At 45.0% G+C, this 14,376-nt stretch overlaps 4 protein-coding genes across 4 annotated transcripts; 2 read left to right on the forward strand and 2 right to left on the reverse strand.

Annotated features, from left to right (window-relative positions):
* Positions 1–735: 735 nt before the first annotated feature.
* Positions 736–4,635, forward strand: BCIN_14g00950 (hypothetical protein). The gene is made up of 2 exons (XM_001550047.2): positions 736–3,933; positions 3,991–4,635. The coding sequence occupies exons 1-2, from the start codon at positions 1,622–1,624 to the stop codon at positions 4,022–4,024; spliced, it is 2,346 nt and encodes a 781-aa protein (XP_001550097.1). The 5' UTR covers positions 736–1,621; the 3' UTR covers positions 4,025–4,635.
* A 398-nt stretch (positions 4,636–5,033) lies between these two features.
* Positions 5,034–6,755, forward strand: Bchas1. The gene is made up of 2 exons (XM_001550048.2): positions 5,034–6,093; positions 6,149–6,755. Exons 1-2 carry the CDS (start codon positions 5,056–5,058, stop codon positions 6,641–6,643), a joined length of 1,533 nt encoding a protein of 510 aa, XP_001550098.2. The 5' UTR covers positions 5,034–5,055; the 3' UTR covers positions 6,644–6,755.
* A 232-nt stretch (positions 6,756–6,987) lies between these two features.
* On the reverse strand, positions 6,988–9,539 carry BCIN_14g00970 (hypothetical protein). Its single transcript, XM_024696987.1, has 4 exons — positions 8,989–9,539; positions 8,623–8,706; positions 7,954–8,422; positions 6,988–7,698 (listed from the first exon to the last, which is right to left on the reverse strand). The coding sequence occupies exons 1-4, from the start codon at positions 9,205–9,207 to the stop codon at positions 7,082–7,084; spliced, it is 1,389 nt and encodes a 462-aa protein (XP_024552801.1). The 5' UTR covers positions 9,208–9,539; the 3' UTR covers positions 6,988–7,081.
* Positions 9,540–10,079: 540 nt separating this feature from the next.
* On the reverse strand, positions 10,080–13,546 carry BCIN_14g00980 (hypothetical protein). Its single transcript, XM_024696988.1, has 2 exons — positions 13,155–13,546; positions 10,080–13,099 (listed from the first exon to the last, which is right to left on the reverse strand). The coding sequence occupies exon 2, from the start codon at positions 13,032–13,034 to the stop codon at positions 10,278–10,280; it is 2,757 nt and encodes a 918-aa protein (XP_024552802.1). The 5' UTR covers positions 13,035–13,099; positions 13,155–13,546; the 3' UTR covers positions 10,080–10,277.
* Positions 13,547–14,376: the final 830 nt, after the last annotated feature.

The following is a 14,376-nucleotide window of genomic DNA, read 5'->3' on the forward strand; positions in this document are numbered from 1 at the left end:
CTCATCTCAATCTTATAATGTCAACTCAGCCACCTCTAGTTCATCACGCTCATTACTCTCATCACTCACTCTAATATGCGGAATTGACGGGGATTTCTTGGGGAGAATGGGACAAATGGGTTTCTCTTGGAGGAACGTACGCTCATCCAGGTGGAAGGGAGCTTCAGACACTTGGTGTAAGTAAGTGGTATCGATCAGAGAGCTTATTAGAGCAAACTGGAAACTGGAGACTGGAAACTGGAGACTGGAAACTAGAGACTAGAAACTAGAGACTGGAAATCAGAGGACTGGAAACTAGAAACTGGAATGAGTGAATGGATGAATGAACGGGAGCGATGGATCAAACAAATCACAACTGACTGTCCTTGTTCTGATTCTTATTCACAATACCGATACTCACAGTCCTATGAAACTCACCCTCATCCTCACCCTCACCCTCATTCGTACCTACTCGTACTCGTACAAATTTACCTATTCTGCTCTGTGTACCTATGTATGTATGATTCTCAATACGAGGCTTCTCTACATTATCTGCATGGCCTACATAAAAGTAACGGCCTAGCACGCATTTCCAAGCTCCAAGGCCTGGCAACCAAATCCATTGATTGGGTATCAGACCCTTCATTCCTCCCTTTAATAACAATTCTTACTCGTCACCACCTGGGCACATCTTACATATTACACACATATTACCACCCAGAGCGAGAGAGGAGAGAAGAGCGAGAAGACGAAGGAGGAAGAAGAGAAGACAGAAAGAAAGAAAGAAAAATCAAAAAATCCCGTTGGAACATTACATTCACTTGATTCATCCCGAAAACCTTGCTACACGTTGAAACTCTATTATCTTTCACCTCACTCGTTCGCTCAATAAAAATTCTTCTTCTTCCTCTTATTATTATTGTTGTTATTATTATCTTATTATTACCTGACCTCACTCACTCACACTACCCTACTTATTACTACTACCACCTTGACTCTCACTATTACGAAAACTACGCCTCCACCTCCATCCTCCTCCGCCTCTCCTCCATTTCATTTTCCTCTTTTTTAACCTTTTCATCAACCACCACCACCACCACTACCCACTCTCCTCAATTCTGCCTCCTCAATTCCCACATCGACGACCACCAACAGACCAGGCCCTTAAACCTAGTCGTCGACCTCCTCTCGTTACTTCTCTCTTCTTCGACAAACAACTCGTCGTCATTTGCATCTCTTGTCGCAGAGACACACTTTCCCTCGTTTACCAACCAAAATCCCTCGTGAGCTGGATCTACGAAATTACTTACGGTCGCTAATCATTCCAAGTCTGTCAACGATTCAATAATCGAATCTTTGTCGGCCTTTTTGGAGTATTGAAGAAAGAAAACACTAACGAATCCATTCCTCAATCACTTATTGCGATACCCACCAACACGATCCATCGCTCGAACTCTCCCATCGAAAGCAGGCCATATACAAAGGGGTTCGCGATTGAGGGAATATTGAAGGACGGAAATACATTTCATTACTTAGTACCACGCTTCCTCTTCGCACAATAAAAAGGCTTCGGGTGTCACGGAATTCTTTCTTCTTACATTAAAGCCGTCCAAGGCTCCTTTTAATATTGCGATTCTTCAACATGCGACCGACATTCCCATCATCACCATGGGTCTTGTTGACTTCATTTCTCACCCTCTTGTCTTTCGCATCGGCATCCACTCGATTAATTGAATCCAAGTCCCTGAACGCGTGTCAGGACAACTCGAGTTTCACGGCAACATTGTTCGATGTCGTCTTCACACCTGGCAATTTAACCTTCACATTCGATGTGGTTGGTGTTTCTTCGATTCAAGGAAATGTCACTTTCGATGTTGAAGTGACGGCTTACGGATATCCCATCATAAATAAGGTCATCGATCCATGTTCTTCTGGATTCTCTGGTCTCTGCCCAATGAGTACGGGTCAAATTGATATTCAATCTAACATTGTCGTCCCTCAATCTACCGTTGATAGTATTCCATCAATCGCATATGGAGTCCCGGACTTAGATGCTAATGTTAAAGTTATTATCAATGGTACGGCGAACCCAGATGTGAGTTTGGCATGTGTCGAAGCTCAATTATCCAATGGACAAACAGTCGATCAAAAGGGTGTAGGATGGGCAACTGCTGTTATCGCGGGATTGGCCTTGGTCGCTTCTGCTGTAACATCGGGATTGGGTCATTCAAATACTGCTGCTCATGTGGCATCCAACGCCTTGTCACTCTTTGGATACTTCCAAGCCCAAGCTATGATCGGACTCACTTCTGTTCCTCTTCCACCTATTGTTCAATCATGGACTCAAAACTTTGATTGGAGTATGGGTATCATTGAGGTTGATTTTATGCAAAGCATTGCAACTTGGTATCAAAAGTCTACTGGTGGAACTCCAGCCACACTCTTGAACACTTTAACCACCACCTCCGTTCAAGTCGAGAAACGTTCTATTGGAAAAAGATCGGTCGAACACACCATTAAACTTCTTACTCGAGCACACGAAGTCTTGACAAAACGAGCCGATACCACGACAACCACCGGTTCGTATCTTGTCAAAGGTATCAAGAGAGTAGCATTCCGTGCCGGTATCGAATCTACGAATTTATTCTTGACTGGTCTTGCTTTCTTCTGTATCTTCATTGTTTTCACCATTTTATTTGTTGCACTGTTCAAGGGATTCTGTGAACTTGCCGTTAGAATGAAGTGGATGAAATCTGACAAATTTCTGGATTTCCGCAATGGATGGTTTACTGTTTTAAAGGGTATCATGTTCCGCATGGTCCTGATTGGGTACCCTCAGATGACCATTTTATGTCTTTGGGAATTCACCCAAAATGATTCGCCCGCAGAAATCGTGTTGGCCATTTTCTTTTTCTTCGGTATGACAGGTACTCTCGCGTGGGCAGCTATGAAAGTTGTTCGAATCGCCAAACGATCAGTTTTGATGCACAAGAACCCAGCTTACATTCTCTACTCGGATCCTTCCGCTCTCAACAAATGGGGCTTCCTTTACGTCCAATTCAGAGCAACGGCTTATTATTTCATCCTTCCAACATTGATTTACATTTTGATCAAGGGAATGTTTATCGCATTTGGACAAAACGCATCTACCGTTCAAGCTATTGCTCTTCTTTTGATTGAAGCAGCGGCTTTGATTGGAGCTAGTGTTATTCGACCATGGATGGACCGAAGTACCAATTCTTTCAATATCGCCATTTGTGCCATCAACTTTTTAAACACTATTTTCCTTTTGGTTTTCACGGATGTTTTCAATCAACCAGGTATCGTCACCGGTGTTATGGGGGTTATCTTCTTCATCATCAACGCAGTCTTTTCCTTAGTTCTTCTCATTCTTGTTTTACTTGCTACCATCTATGCTTTTGTTCGCAAGAACCCCGACAGTCGTTACTTGCCAATGACTGATGACCGTGCATCATTCATTAAGTCAAACACTGGCTTGACTACCGAGTTGGATGCTTTGGGAGCTACTGCTAGAGGCGATAAAGCTGGATACAAACACAACCTTGACTTAGATGATGACAATGATTCATGGTCTTCGGATTCCATGCGAAACCCAACAAACATGCCACTTCCACCTTCTACAGCCGGTACAGGAGCATATAGAGATTCCAACCCATCAGTTAGAGAAGCACCTAACTCACCTATCGATCCTTCGGTCCCTCTCTTCCCAGCAACAGGCTCTCGCGGACCACCACCAAATTATCAAGATGGACGACCAAACAGCAATGCTCCTTTGATTTACGGAAATGACAGATCGAACAACGCATCGCCAGCTCCATATAGAGATAACAATCAATCGACATCTAATTTGTCGACGGGATACAGATCACAAAACAGTGGTAGTCCTGCACCAGGGGGGTTCAGACAACCTAATCAGAACCAGAGCAATGCTAGGTAAGAGTTTTATATTAATGAATTCCAGATATGGACGTAAGCTAATGAATTTAATAGTCCTTGGCAACGTGGAGCAGGTTATGATCATTAATGAAAGGGCTTCATAAAAAGGCGTTGAGAATTGAAATATATTGGTTGATAGATGGTAGTTGGGAACGTGTCTCCACGTCAAAACAAACACCATTAAAGAGGAAATCTTATGGGGTTGGAAGGTGTTATTTTGTAATTCTCTTGTTCGATTCGTTCTTTTTTTTTTGCATTAGGATCATAAAGTCTTAAGTGACATAGTACTCTTTTTAGAGTGAATTTTCTTTATCTTTGCCTTGCTTTTTTGGTTCAGTCTCGCAATTGGGCTTTTTCTTGTGTTGGGAATGGGATTCGGAGGGAGGTTATTGAATTGGTCTGTTTCATTTGTGCTTGTTGGATGGTGAGGAAGAGGGGACGTGGAGGATGAATGGTGGATATGGGAGAGACAACTATAAAGGTGTGGATTGCAGTGGTGGATATATGTGTGAAGGGATAGACGGACTTGAAGGAGGGGATTAAGTAAAGGAATAGAGTGAAGGCTGGGGAGGAGGCGAGAGGGGGAGAGGGGAGATAGGTGGACGAATCAATAGGTGATGGGAGGATTCGAGATAAGAGGGAGAATAAACAAACCTGTATAAAAGAATCAAATACACAATACACACACAATTACAATCAACAATCGATTACAGGAAGCATGGCAGTCAGAATGAGGATAAGAATACGAATAAGTAGGTACATGTGAATAACCTACTGTTCTTGATTTTGTGAAAAGGGGAGGGGTTATGGCCGGATTAATAGATCTATAGAGAAGAGAAGACAAGGGAGGCATAAGGATGTGAAAAGATGATTTTTTGATCTGTAATGCGTGAATTGGATCATTAGGATGTGAGGACATGGAACGTCGAGTCCTAAGTCCACGTGACTTACTCAAAATATCACATCAAGTGTGGATTGAAAATCGACCAATGGATAAGCCCCAATGCAAATTCTTATCTCAACTTCTTAGCGTATAAAAATAATTTTCAATCGCTCTCGTCAAGTTTGACTTCGCATCCATATCAATCTCATTGCACGAAATCATAATCGACATTCAAAATGGGTTCCACGACCGATTACCAAAGTGATGTAGAGGTGGAGGTGGATGAGAATAAGCACTTGACTTTACCCAATGTCGGAGATGCGTCGTCGGTCGAAAAGTTCTCAGAACTTAACCTTTCTGATAAAACCATGAAGGCCCTCGTCGAAGACATGAAATTTGAGACGATGACCGAAATTCAACGAAGAGGTATTCCACCACTCTTGGCAGGAAGAGATGTTCTCGGTGCTGCAAAGACGGGTTCCGGAAAAACATTGTCGTTCTTGATTCCTGCGGTTGAGATGCTACATTCTCTGCGATTCAAACCGAGAAATGGTACCGGTGTTATCGTCGTCTCACCTACGAGAGAATTGGCATTGCAAATTTTCGGTGTCGCTAGAGAAATCATGGCTCATCATTCGCAGACTTATGGTATCGTTATGGGCGGCGCGAATCGAAGAGCAGAGGCGGAGAAATTGGCAAAGGGCGTCAATCTTTTGATTGCTACACCAGGACGACTTCTCGATCATTTACAAAATACACAAGGATTTGTTTTCAAGAACTTGAAGGCGTTGGTTATCGATGAGGCGGATCGAATTCTGGAAGCTGGTTTCGAAGATGAGATGAAGCAAATTGTTAAGGTTTTGCCAAAGGATGATCGTCAAACCATGCTCTTTTCCGCAACGCAAACTACCAAGGTCGAAGATCTCGCAAGAATTTCCCTTCGTCCAGGACCTCTTTACATCAATGTTGATAATAAGAAGGAACACAGCACAGTTGAAGGTCTCGAACAAGGTTACGTCGTATGCGATTCCGATAAACGATTCCTCTTACTCTTCTCTTTCCTCAAGCGCAACCTTAAGAAGAAGATTATTGTCTTTTTCTCCAGTTGCGCTTGTGTTAAATATCATGCCGAACTTCTCAATTATATCGATTTACCAGTTCTCGACTTGCATGGTAAACAGAAGCAACAAAAACGTACAAATACCTTTTTCGAATTCTGCAATGCTAAACAAGGTACACTTATTTGCACAGATGTTGCGGCTAGAGGTCTTGATGTAAGTTTATAACTTAATTTATTATCAATCGACAAAGCTAACTTTTATTCAATAGATCCCTGATGTAGACTGGGTAATTCAATTCGATCCTCCTGATGACCCAACAGATTATATCCACCGTGTCGGTCGAACTGCTCGAGGAAGTGACGGAAAGGGACGTTCCCTTCTCTTCCTTCAACCATCCGAGGTTGGTTTCCTTACTCATCTCAAGACTGCACGTATCCCCGTTGTCGAATTCGAATTCCCAGCATCAAAAATCGTCAATATCCAAAGTCAACTCTCGAAATTAATCGCACAAAACTACTATTTAAATAAGAGCGCCAAGGAAGGTTACAAGAGTTATCTTCAAGCTTACGCAAGTCACTCCCTCCGCAGTGTCTTTGACGTTGGAAAGTTAGATTTGATCAAGGTCGCTAAGAGTTTTGGATTCGATGCTCCTCCAAGAGTAGACATAAATATCTCGGCTGGAATGAAGGACACCGCGCCAAAGAAGAGACCTTATGGAAGTCAACCTAAACAAGGAGGTACCTATAAGAAAAGGAAGTTCTAGGCAGTGTGGTGGTATGGAGAAGCTGGTTGCATTAGGGTTCTTGTAGGCAAGGTGTTATTCAGGTGGGAAAATTATGTGGGCTTTGTTTGGGCTTTAAAGGGGGTTTTTTATATCGAATAATTCTTGATACAATTTTTTTTTTCTCAACTCTTGTGATTTGGCCTTTTTTGAGTGTTTCTTGATTGATCTTGATCTAGATTTTTGCGAATTGGAATTGGAATCGAGATTTGAATGTGAGGATTGTAAGAATTGTGAATTGTGAATTGAGAGGGAGGGAGGGGGAAAGGGAGATTTGCTTGCTTAGTTGGTTGTGATGTGTGTATGCGATTTGAGTCAATGTGAGATGTCAGAATTGGATATTTGATCTGCTAGATTGGTAGGAACAGCATATATCCTACGGATTGAAAATGCACACACTATCTCTTCACCTTCCCTCCCTCACAAAACTTTCAATCCCCCATCTCCCCCTCCCCCAAGCACATCCTTCTCTTTCCCCTTTTCCCCATCTACACTCCTCATGGCCTCGGCGCCCACCCCCCCTCTCCCCCGACTCCTCCTCCTCGCATCCAAATACACCATAAACTCCCGATAACTCTCCGGCAAAACCTGCACTTCGCCCTCCACCTCAAACGTATAGTTAAACTGTCCTGTCGGTTTCGTCTCCCCATGCTCTACATTCTTCACCTTTGTATCCACGCGGATTTGCACGCGCGTCTTCTTCCCTTCTCCTGTTCCTGTTCCTCTCTCTGCATCTGCCTCCCCGCTCACAAGCGGTCGGTCCCCGTACGCCAGCGTCGCGCTCACGTACAGCACGCTCCCGACCGGCACGGGGTTCTCAAACGTGCTCGGGTCCAGCCCGAGGAATATCGGCCGCGAATGCGATATCGCTGATGCGCAGGTGAAGGCGAGCTCGAAGGTCGATTTCAGCAGGAACCCCCCGAAGATCATGAAGTTGTGTCGGTTGCGGTATTGGGGCTGCATGATTTGCACGGATTGGATCGTGGATGTGGACATGCGGGTGCAGGTTTTGGGGAGGAGAGAGGGCGTGTTGGGGTCTGGGGTGGGTTAGTCTGTGCGGGGGTGAGAGGTGGTTGGGGAAGAGGTGATTGTGGTATAGGGGGAGGGGGGTCGAAGGAGGGTTCCTTGCTCTTTCATGTGCATCATGAGTGAGCGTGGAGCCGAAAAGGTAACGCGAATGTAGATTTTCCTTTTTCATTTCCCCAACCTACCCGAGAATGCAAACGAGATGGTTTAACCCGGAAGAGAGAGCAGAGAAAGAAAAAAAGAAGAAGAAGAAAAATTCAACGTACCGTGATAATCCAACGTCTTTAACCACAGCCTATGAATCAAATCACTCTCCTCATCATCCGGCTCCATACTCCTCAGCCCCCGTCCCAACTCCCTCTTTTTCTTCTCGTAGCTCTTCCTGCCCCTCTCAAACCACTCCTCCTCCACCTCCCCCTCCGGTCGCACCCCCGCAATCCGCACCGCTTTCTTCGTCACCGGATCCAGCGACACCATCGTGAATGCACATTCCATAAACACGTCTTCTTCCCTCCTAGGTTCGTGTTCGCGTCCGGCCGCCGGAACTTTGCATACTTGCAGAGAGACTTCCATGCTAGAGCGGCCGGTGGCAAAGGTGACTTGTCCCGACAATTCCAAATCGCAGATCTCGAGGAGCGGTCGAGAGAGCGTGATGCGGTCGACGGCGGCGGTGACGGTCATGACACGCTCGCCGGTGTGCTTGTAGGAGATTACGCCGGCGAGGGCGTCGAGGTCCTGAGGAGAGTGTTAGCTAGCATTTATCTATACATGTATCTCGAATGTTCTTCTTTGCATTTCTCTGCCATTCCGTCTCCTCGCGCTTCCTGTCTATCACGCACATTCCCCCTCCTCCTCGGGGATTCTTCCACCTCGCTCGATGAATAGAGATTGATAATAAAAGAAACAAAGAAAGGAAGAAAGAAAGAAAAACTCACCATGAAAATCGCTCCTAGTCTAATATGTCCACTCGCTGTAATATAATTATCCAGAAGCCAGGGATCGCTTGCTAAGGGTAAAATCTACAAAAGCACACGAAGATATCGTTAGCATCTCTTTCTTTTCTTTTTTCTTTCTCTCCTCTTTTTCCACAAATTATCGTGATGGAGATTCTATATTTCCAGGATCCAAAAGGTATGAATCTCCTCCTCAGATATCAGATATCAAATCGAATATCGAATATCACATGACCTCTCACACACTCCCCCTCTTCAATCTTCCTTTTCACCACCAAATCCCCGAATCCGCATACCCCTCACGCAAGGAAAACAAAATAACACGAAAAACCCACAAGAGAAACTCACCACACGATGATAACTATCACTCATCCTCTTCACTTCCAATCCCTCCCTTCCCAGCACCACCTTCTCCTTCTCCTTTTCCTTCTCCTTTTCCTTTTCCACCCCCTTCTCACCCACCATCCTCTTCTCCTCTTCCCTCCTAAACGCCTCTATAAACGGCACCCTCGTTCTCATCGCCGTCAACTCTCTATACACCCCATCCGTCGCCCTCACCGCACTCATCGAGAACATTCTCCCATCACCCCTCCCAATCCTCGCCGCACACTCCCGAATCCGCACACCGCGCAATCCGGCCAACCCACGCCGTGAATTTTTTAGAATTGGCATTCTCGTTATACTCGCCATGCTCATCAGCCTCGGAACTCTATACCGTGAATAAAAGCGTGAATATGTATATCCTCTTGCTCTATTCACACAAAGAGAATGATCAGCCAGTAGTGGGTATGTCAATTAACCGGGCATGTATCGTGTGATATCGTATCGTATCGTATGGTATCGTATCGTATCGACTTATCAGATTCTACGAGACAACTATCGATTTCGAACGAGCGACCTCCCTCGTGAATTCAATCTTGCAAACTAAATAGGTTCACGAAGTCGCGAATCTCTCTCCTGTTAATGATACCATACCTACATACAATCGGAAGTCCGTAACTCGGTTAACTACTTGCTGGCTCGGAAAATTGCGGGATTGGCTATTGATCTGGCTAGGCTGGGGCGAGCGTAAATGCTTTCCCGGTTATCTGGTCCCCGGGATATGATATGTGGAGTGAGGTGAGGGATAGTGTATATTACCTACTGATATGTATACCTAGGTATGTATAGGGATATCTATAAATATATGTTCGATATGATGGTATAGATGTATTAATGAATTAATCAATAAGTGAATGGATGAATGCTTAATAAAACCGATTGAGTACCCTGTATTTAGAGAAAGAGAAAGAGAGAGAAGAGATAGAATAGATGACGCGTGAAGAGTTACTCGTCATATAGAGTATAGTAACACATATAGTTACACACAGTTTTGTAATTATTCGTTCAATCATTCACACACACTAATTTAGACAGTTATATGTAAGTTTCATTATTATTCTCATTATTCTCATTAATTAGTACATTAAAATGTAGAATGTAAAACGATATAATATACGGATCCCAATTTGAGATCTTCGTATTACTAAATTATATATTCGTCGAATGTTAGTCAGTTGGTTGGTTGGTATAAATGTCTTCACCATTATCCAATCCGTACTCGCATGCTAACTCAAATGCTTCCCAAATCCACCCCCCTAATAATCCTGCCAATTCCCTCTCCACGGTTCACTCTCCGCCTTCTTATTCTGACCATGCAAATACCTCGCACTCAACTCCTCCTCGTCAACCCCACAATGCATTTCGCCATCTCTGCCTTTAAACCAACCCAGCCCGTATTTCTTACCAATCCCCACCAATCTCTCTTCCATCTCGCGATTATTGAGTTTTTCCGTCCCTACAAAATCATACAGCATATTCGATTGATAGATAAACGCCAGGATGGATGCGATGGAGCTGGGTTGACGAGGGAGAAAGGGATGGCGGCGACGTGCGTAGGAAAGGATGGAGATGCAGATTAGGAAGACGAGGATAGCGAGCGCGAGGAAGAATGAGGCCCAGAAGGATGCGAATGTTTCTTCGCCGGCGTCGACACCGTTGGAGGGGCTGTTGGGAGAGGAGGATGAGGAGCGAGAAGTAAAATCGTTGCCGGTGACGGTGCTGAAACTGGTGACGCATACTGTGAGGATTTCGGCGAGGACGGAGCCGAGTCCTACGACGGCGACGAGGTAGTGACCATTGAGGAAGGCGCGGATGGGGAGCCAGCCGAATGCCATGGCGGTGTAGTCGAGGGTGAGGGCAGTGGGGGAGGCGTGCCGGCGAGAGAGGATGTAGAAGGGTTCGATCATGCGGATGGCGGTTTCGAGACTTCCCCAGCAGAGTTTGATGGAGACGGCGCCGAGGGTGAGGAGCCAGGGGGCTTTGTCGGTGATGGTGTTGGCGGGGGTGAAGAGGATGATGGGGACGAGAAGAGTGAAGAGGAACATGGAGATTATAAAGGGGATGCCGGCAATGAGACGCAGGAACAGGGGATGGGGATTTTGAGAGGCGTGGGAGTGGGCATCGTATTTATCTTTATCGGCTTGCGTGAGAACTTGGTCAGAGGGGGCAAGAGAAGAATTGCGCAGGGTGTAGTGATGTGCTTTCAATTTTTGATGAATCATGTCCGGAGTCGCGGTATCCATATCTTTGAAATCCATCAGGATGTGTGAGCGGTTTGCCATGGCAGCAATACCAGCTACGCCTTTGACATCGGCTACGAGACCTGAAGGACGGCGCTCGAGCTGCCAGAGTAGAATACACCCGAAGATAGCACAGAGCCAGAGCGAAAGACTGAGTGATCGGGACCAGGCACCACTAATCACGATTCCTTTGAGTATCGTTGGATCCGCTCTTCTAATTTCTCGACTAGGGATTAATATCACGCTTGCAGATTGCAGCGTTGGAACTAGAGAAACGGCTAACAAAGTCGCGATGGAAGAAACGGCCACAGCGTAATGTTTAAACTGCAACGCGCGAAAAGGACGCAAGACGTTAAAAAAGGTAATATAATCCACATTAATTGATTCCGCAGCCAACGCACCGCCTTCTCTGGAAAGTTGATAATAGGCTTCTAGACGCTTGACTTCAAAATCGGTGATTTGCCATAAAACGCCAAAGATAACGGCGACGAGAGTAGGGAGATATTTGAAACAAAAATAATCCCATGTTTTCATCGCAGACGCGGATGTGAATGAATAGAGAGGACTTTTGCGCGATTTCTGATAGAGGTATTCTTCTGCGGCGCCGAGGACCACAGAAATAATGATGAGTGCGGTTAGGTAGGGGGCGCGCATGGAAAAGGGCTTCCAGTTTGCTTGGGGGTAGAATACTTCCACGTTGGCGCTTTTGAACGTGGCTTTTTTATTGATGGTCGAGGGGAGAGAATCCATACTCTTGAAATCGAAATTCGATTCGTGGACTCCAGTATGGCCAGCAAAAGAACTGATATCGACAGGTGCATCAATGGGTTCTTGCACGATGACTTCGATCACTTCGCCGCGTCTGTTGGCTTCGTTTTGAGCGAGATCTTTGAGTGTGGGGGCTCGGGTGAGACCATTTCGTAGAGTTAGACGGCGAGAGAGACGAGAGGCTGCGGTGCTGGGTTGAGAATTCTCAACCATCAAATCGCGGCTGGTAATCGTACTATCTGGAACAAAACCAGCGCCGAGTCCGCCGGTAAGTATCCCTGCCGCTTCTTGGCGATTGATCTGCTCGCGCATCGCGGGGGTTAGTGAGGAGTGGTGGATGGGTTCGTGAAACATGGAGAGATCGAACGGGATGGCCATGGGGGATACCATGGGTGCATCTTCATATTCGGTTTCTGCGCTAGCGGTTTTGTCGATGGTCTTTCCTTGGTATGCCATGGGCATTGCGGCACTGAGGAGATTGAGATCAAATTCTTCTTCGGGGATAGATGCATCTCGAGAATGGTGGAGGAGTGATTTTCTTTGGGAAAATCGTTTAGGGGCAAGCTTTCCCTTCGTTGGATCTTTGCTGGAGTCTGCATCTGTTTTTGCGGTTGGTGGGTTATACGAACTAGCACGTTTCGAGAACAGTTTGAAAGATTTTTGAGTGGGAGAAGCAAGTTCTGTTTTGAAAGTTTCTGGTAAAAATAATGATCTTCGATGGTATTTTTTGGATGCATTCATTGGACCCGATGGTGTTAATGTATGCGCAGATAAGGGCACATGACTGATATCAGTCTCATCAGTTTGACTAGATAGAAAAGAGGCTTCTGATGTAGGCGAAAGGGTTGATGCTAACGAAGATTGATTGCTATTGTGATGCTGCGTATGTGTATTGGGAGGCCTCTGATTTCCAATTGAGTTGATGTGATGTTTGGAGCTCGGATTTGAGGAAGGTGATGCAGATTGGTTGGATGGAGGGTTCTCCCCAAATTCATGCTCTGCCATAACCAAATTCTTCAATTATTCCAAACCGCTATGTATATATCGAATATCAAGCTCGAACGAAAAGGCTGCGAGGAAATTGTTAGAACCAACGCTTTCTTTCATATACAGAGTGAGATATACCTGGAAGAATAATAAAGTGGGTCTAGAAGCACTCGCCCCTAGTAATTGGTTATTTCCACACTTTTGGCGGAAGCCTAAAAGCTTCAAAACGATCGTGGTAGAGTACCAAACTCTAATTGAACGAATGCGAAAGATGTAACGTTTTTCGAATATGTGTTTTGGTGGGCTTTCCTGCGGGCGGCACAGCCTTTTCGTGCGTTGCGATAAGCTTCACAGCTTGTGATATGTATGTAGATGGGCTGTGCTGCTCGTGACCTTTGCTGAAGTTTGTATATGCGAGATGTAAGATAGAAGTTGCACAGAATATGAAGATAGGATATACAAGCCATTCAAGACACCAACAGAGAAAACAAAGAAAATGAAGTTAGAAGAAGATAGCTATTCATAGATACAAACACAAACATAGCTATCATCAACCCGAGCTAAGAATCCTGGTCGGAAGTCATCACTTTCCTCCCAACGTTGTATCACGACCCGTCCCTTCAGACGAACCGTACCTTTCATCTGAAAGTATCCCAAGAGCTGGGGATGGATTGCCAAGAGCGCTTTGGAGCCTAGACGCCCCCAATAAAAGACGTGGTAGATAATACAACAAACCAATCACGTCTCCTCATTCTAGCCACATCTAATCTCAAAATAGATCAAATTAGGAAAGGTGGAAGCGAATCGAACGCATATGCACAGAAATAACTTCTGGATAAGCGCGTACTGAATCTCTGTTCATATATACCCTTGTAGGTTGGCGAGCGTTTCAGATATCGCGAATAGATTGTTGTGATTGGGGGTTGGAATTGGGATGGGAAAGGAGAAGATGTGTATTTCTGGTAGAGAAGAATGCAATGGAATTTGAGGTGCTCAAAGAGAATTCAATAGTAAAACATCAAAATCCTCTCCTTTGAAGCTTAGCTTTGACATATGCAAGAGTCTGGTGGTAGGGCTGAAATCCACCAAAAAGTGTCGATATAGTCCTCGTGGCATGTTTCGCCAATGTACACTGTACAAGGGTTGAGACATTCATCGTAAACAACACCAATGATATTGAATTGAAAAAAGTGTGATAGACATGGTCTCGAAACGTGATTAATAGCAGAAGCTAAGAGGGTCTGGAATCATTCTTTAAGAACGGAAAAAATAATCTGTCATACTTATGTACAGCCTTTTCTCAATCGTTTCCCCATTGAACAGGTGGTGTTTGAGTAGTTTCAACATTCCTGATTGTGAC

The sequence above is a fragment of the Botrytis cinerea genome, chromosome 14 (genome assembly GCF_000143535.2).
Source record: "Botrytis cinerea B05.10 chromosome 14, complete sequence".
Taxonomy (NCBI): Eukaryota; Fungi; Ascomycota; class Leotiomycetes; order Helotiales; family Sclerotiniaceae; genus Botrytis; species Botrytis cinerea.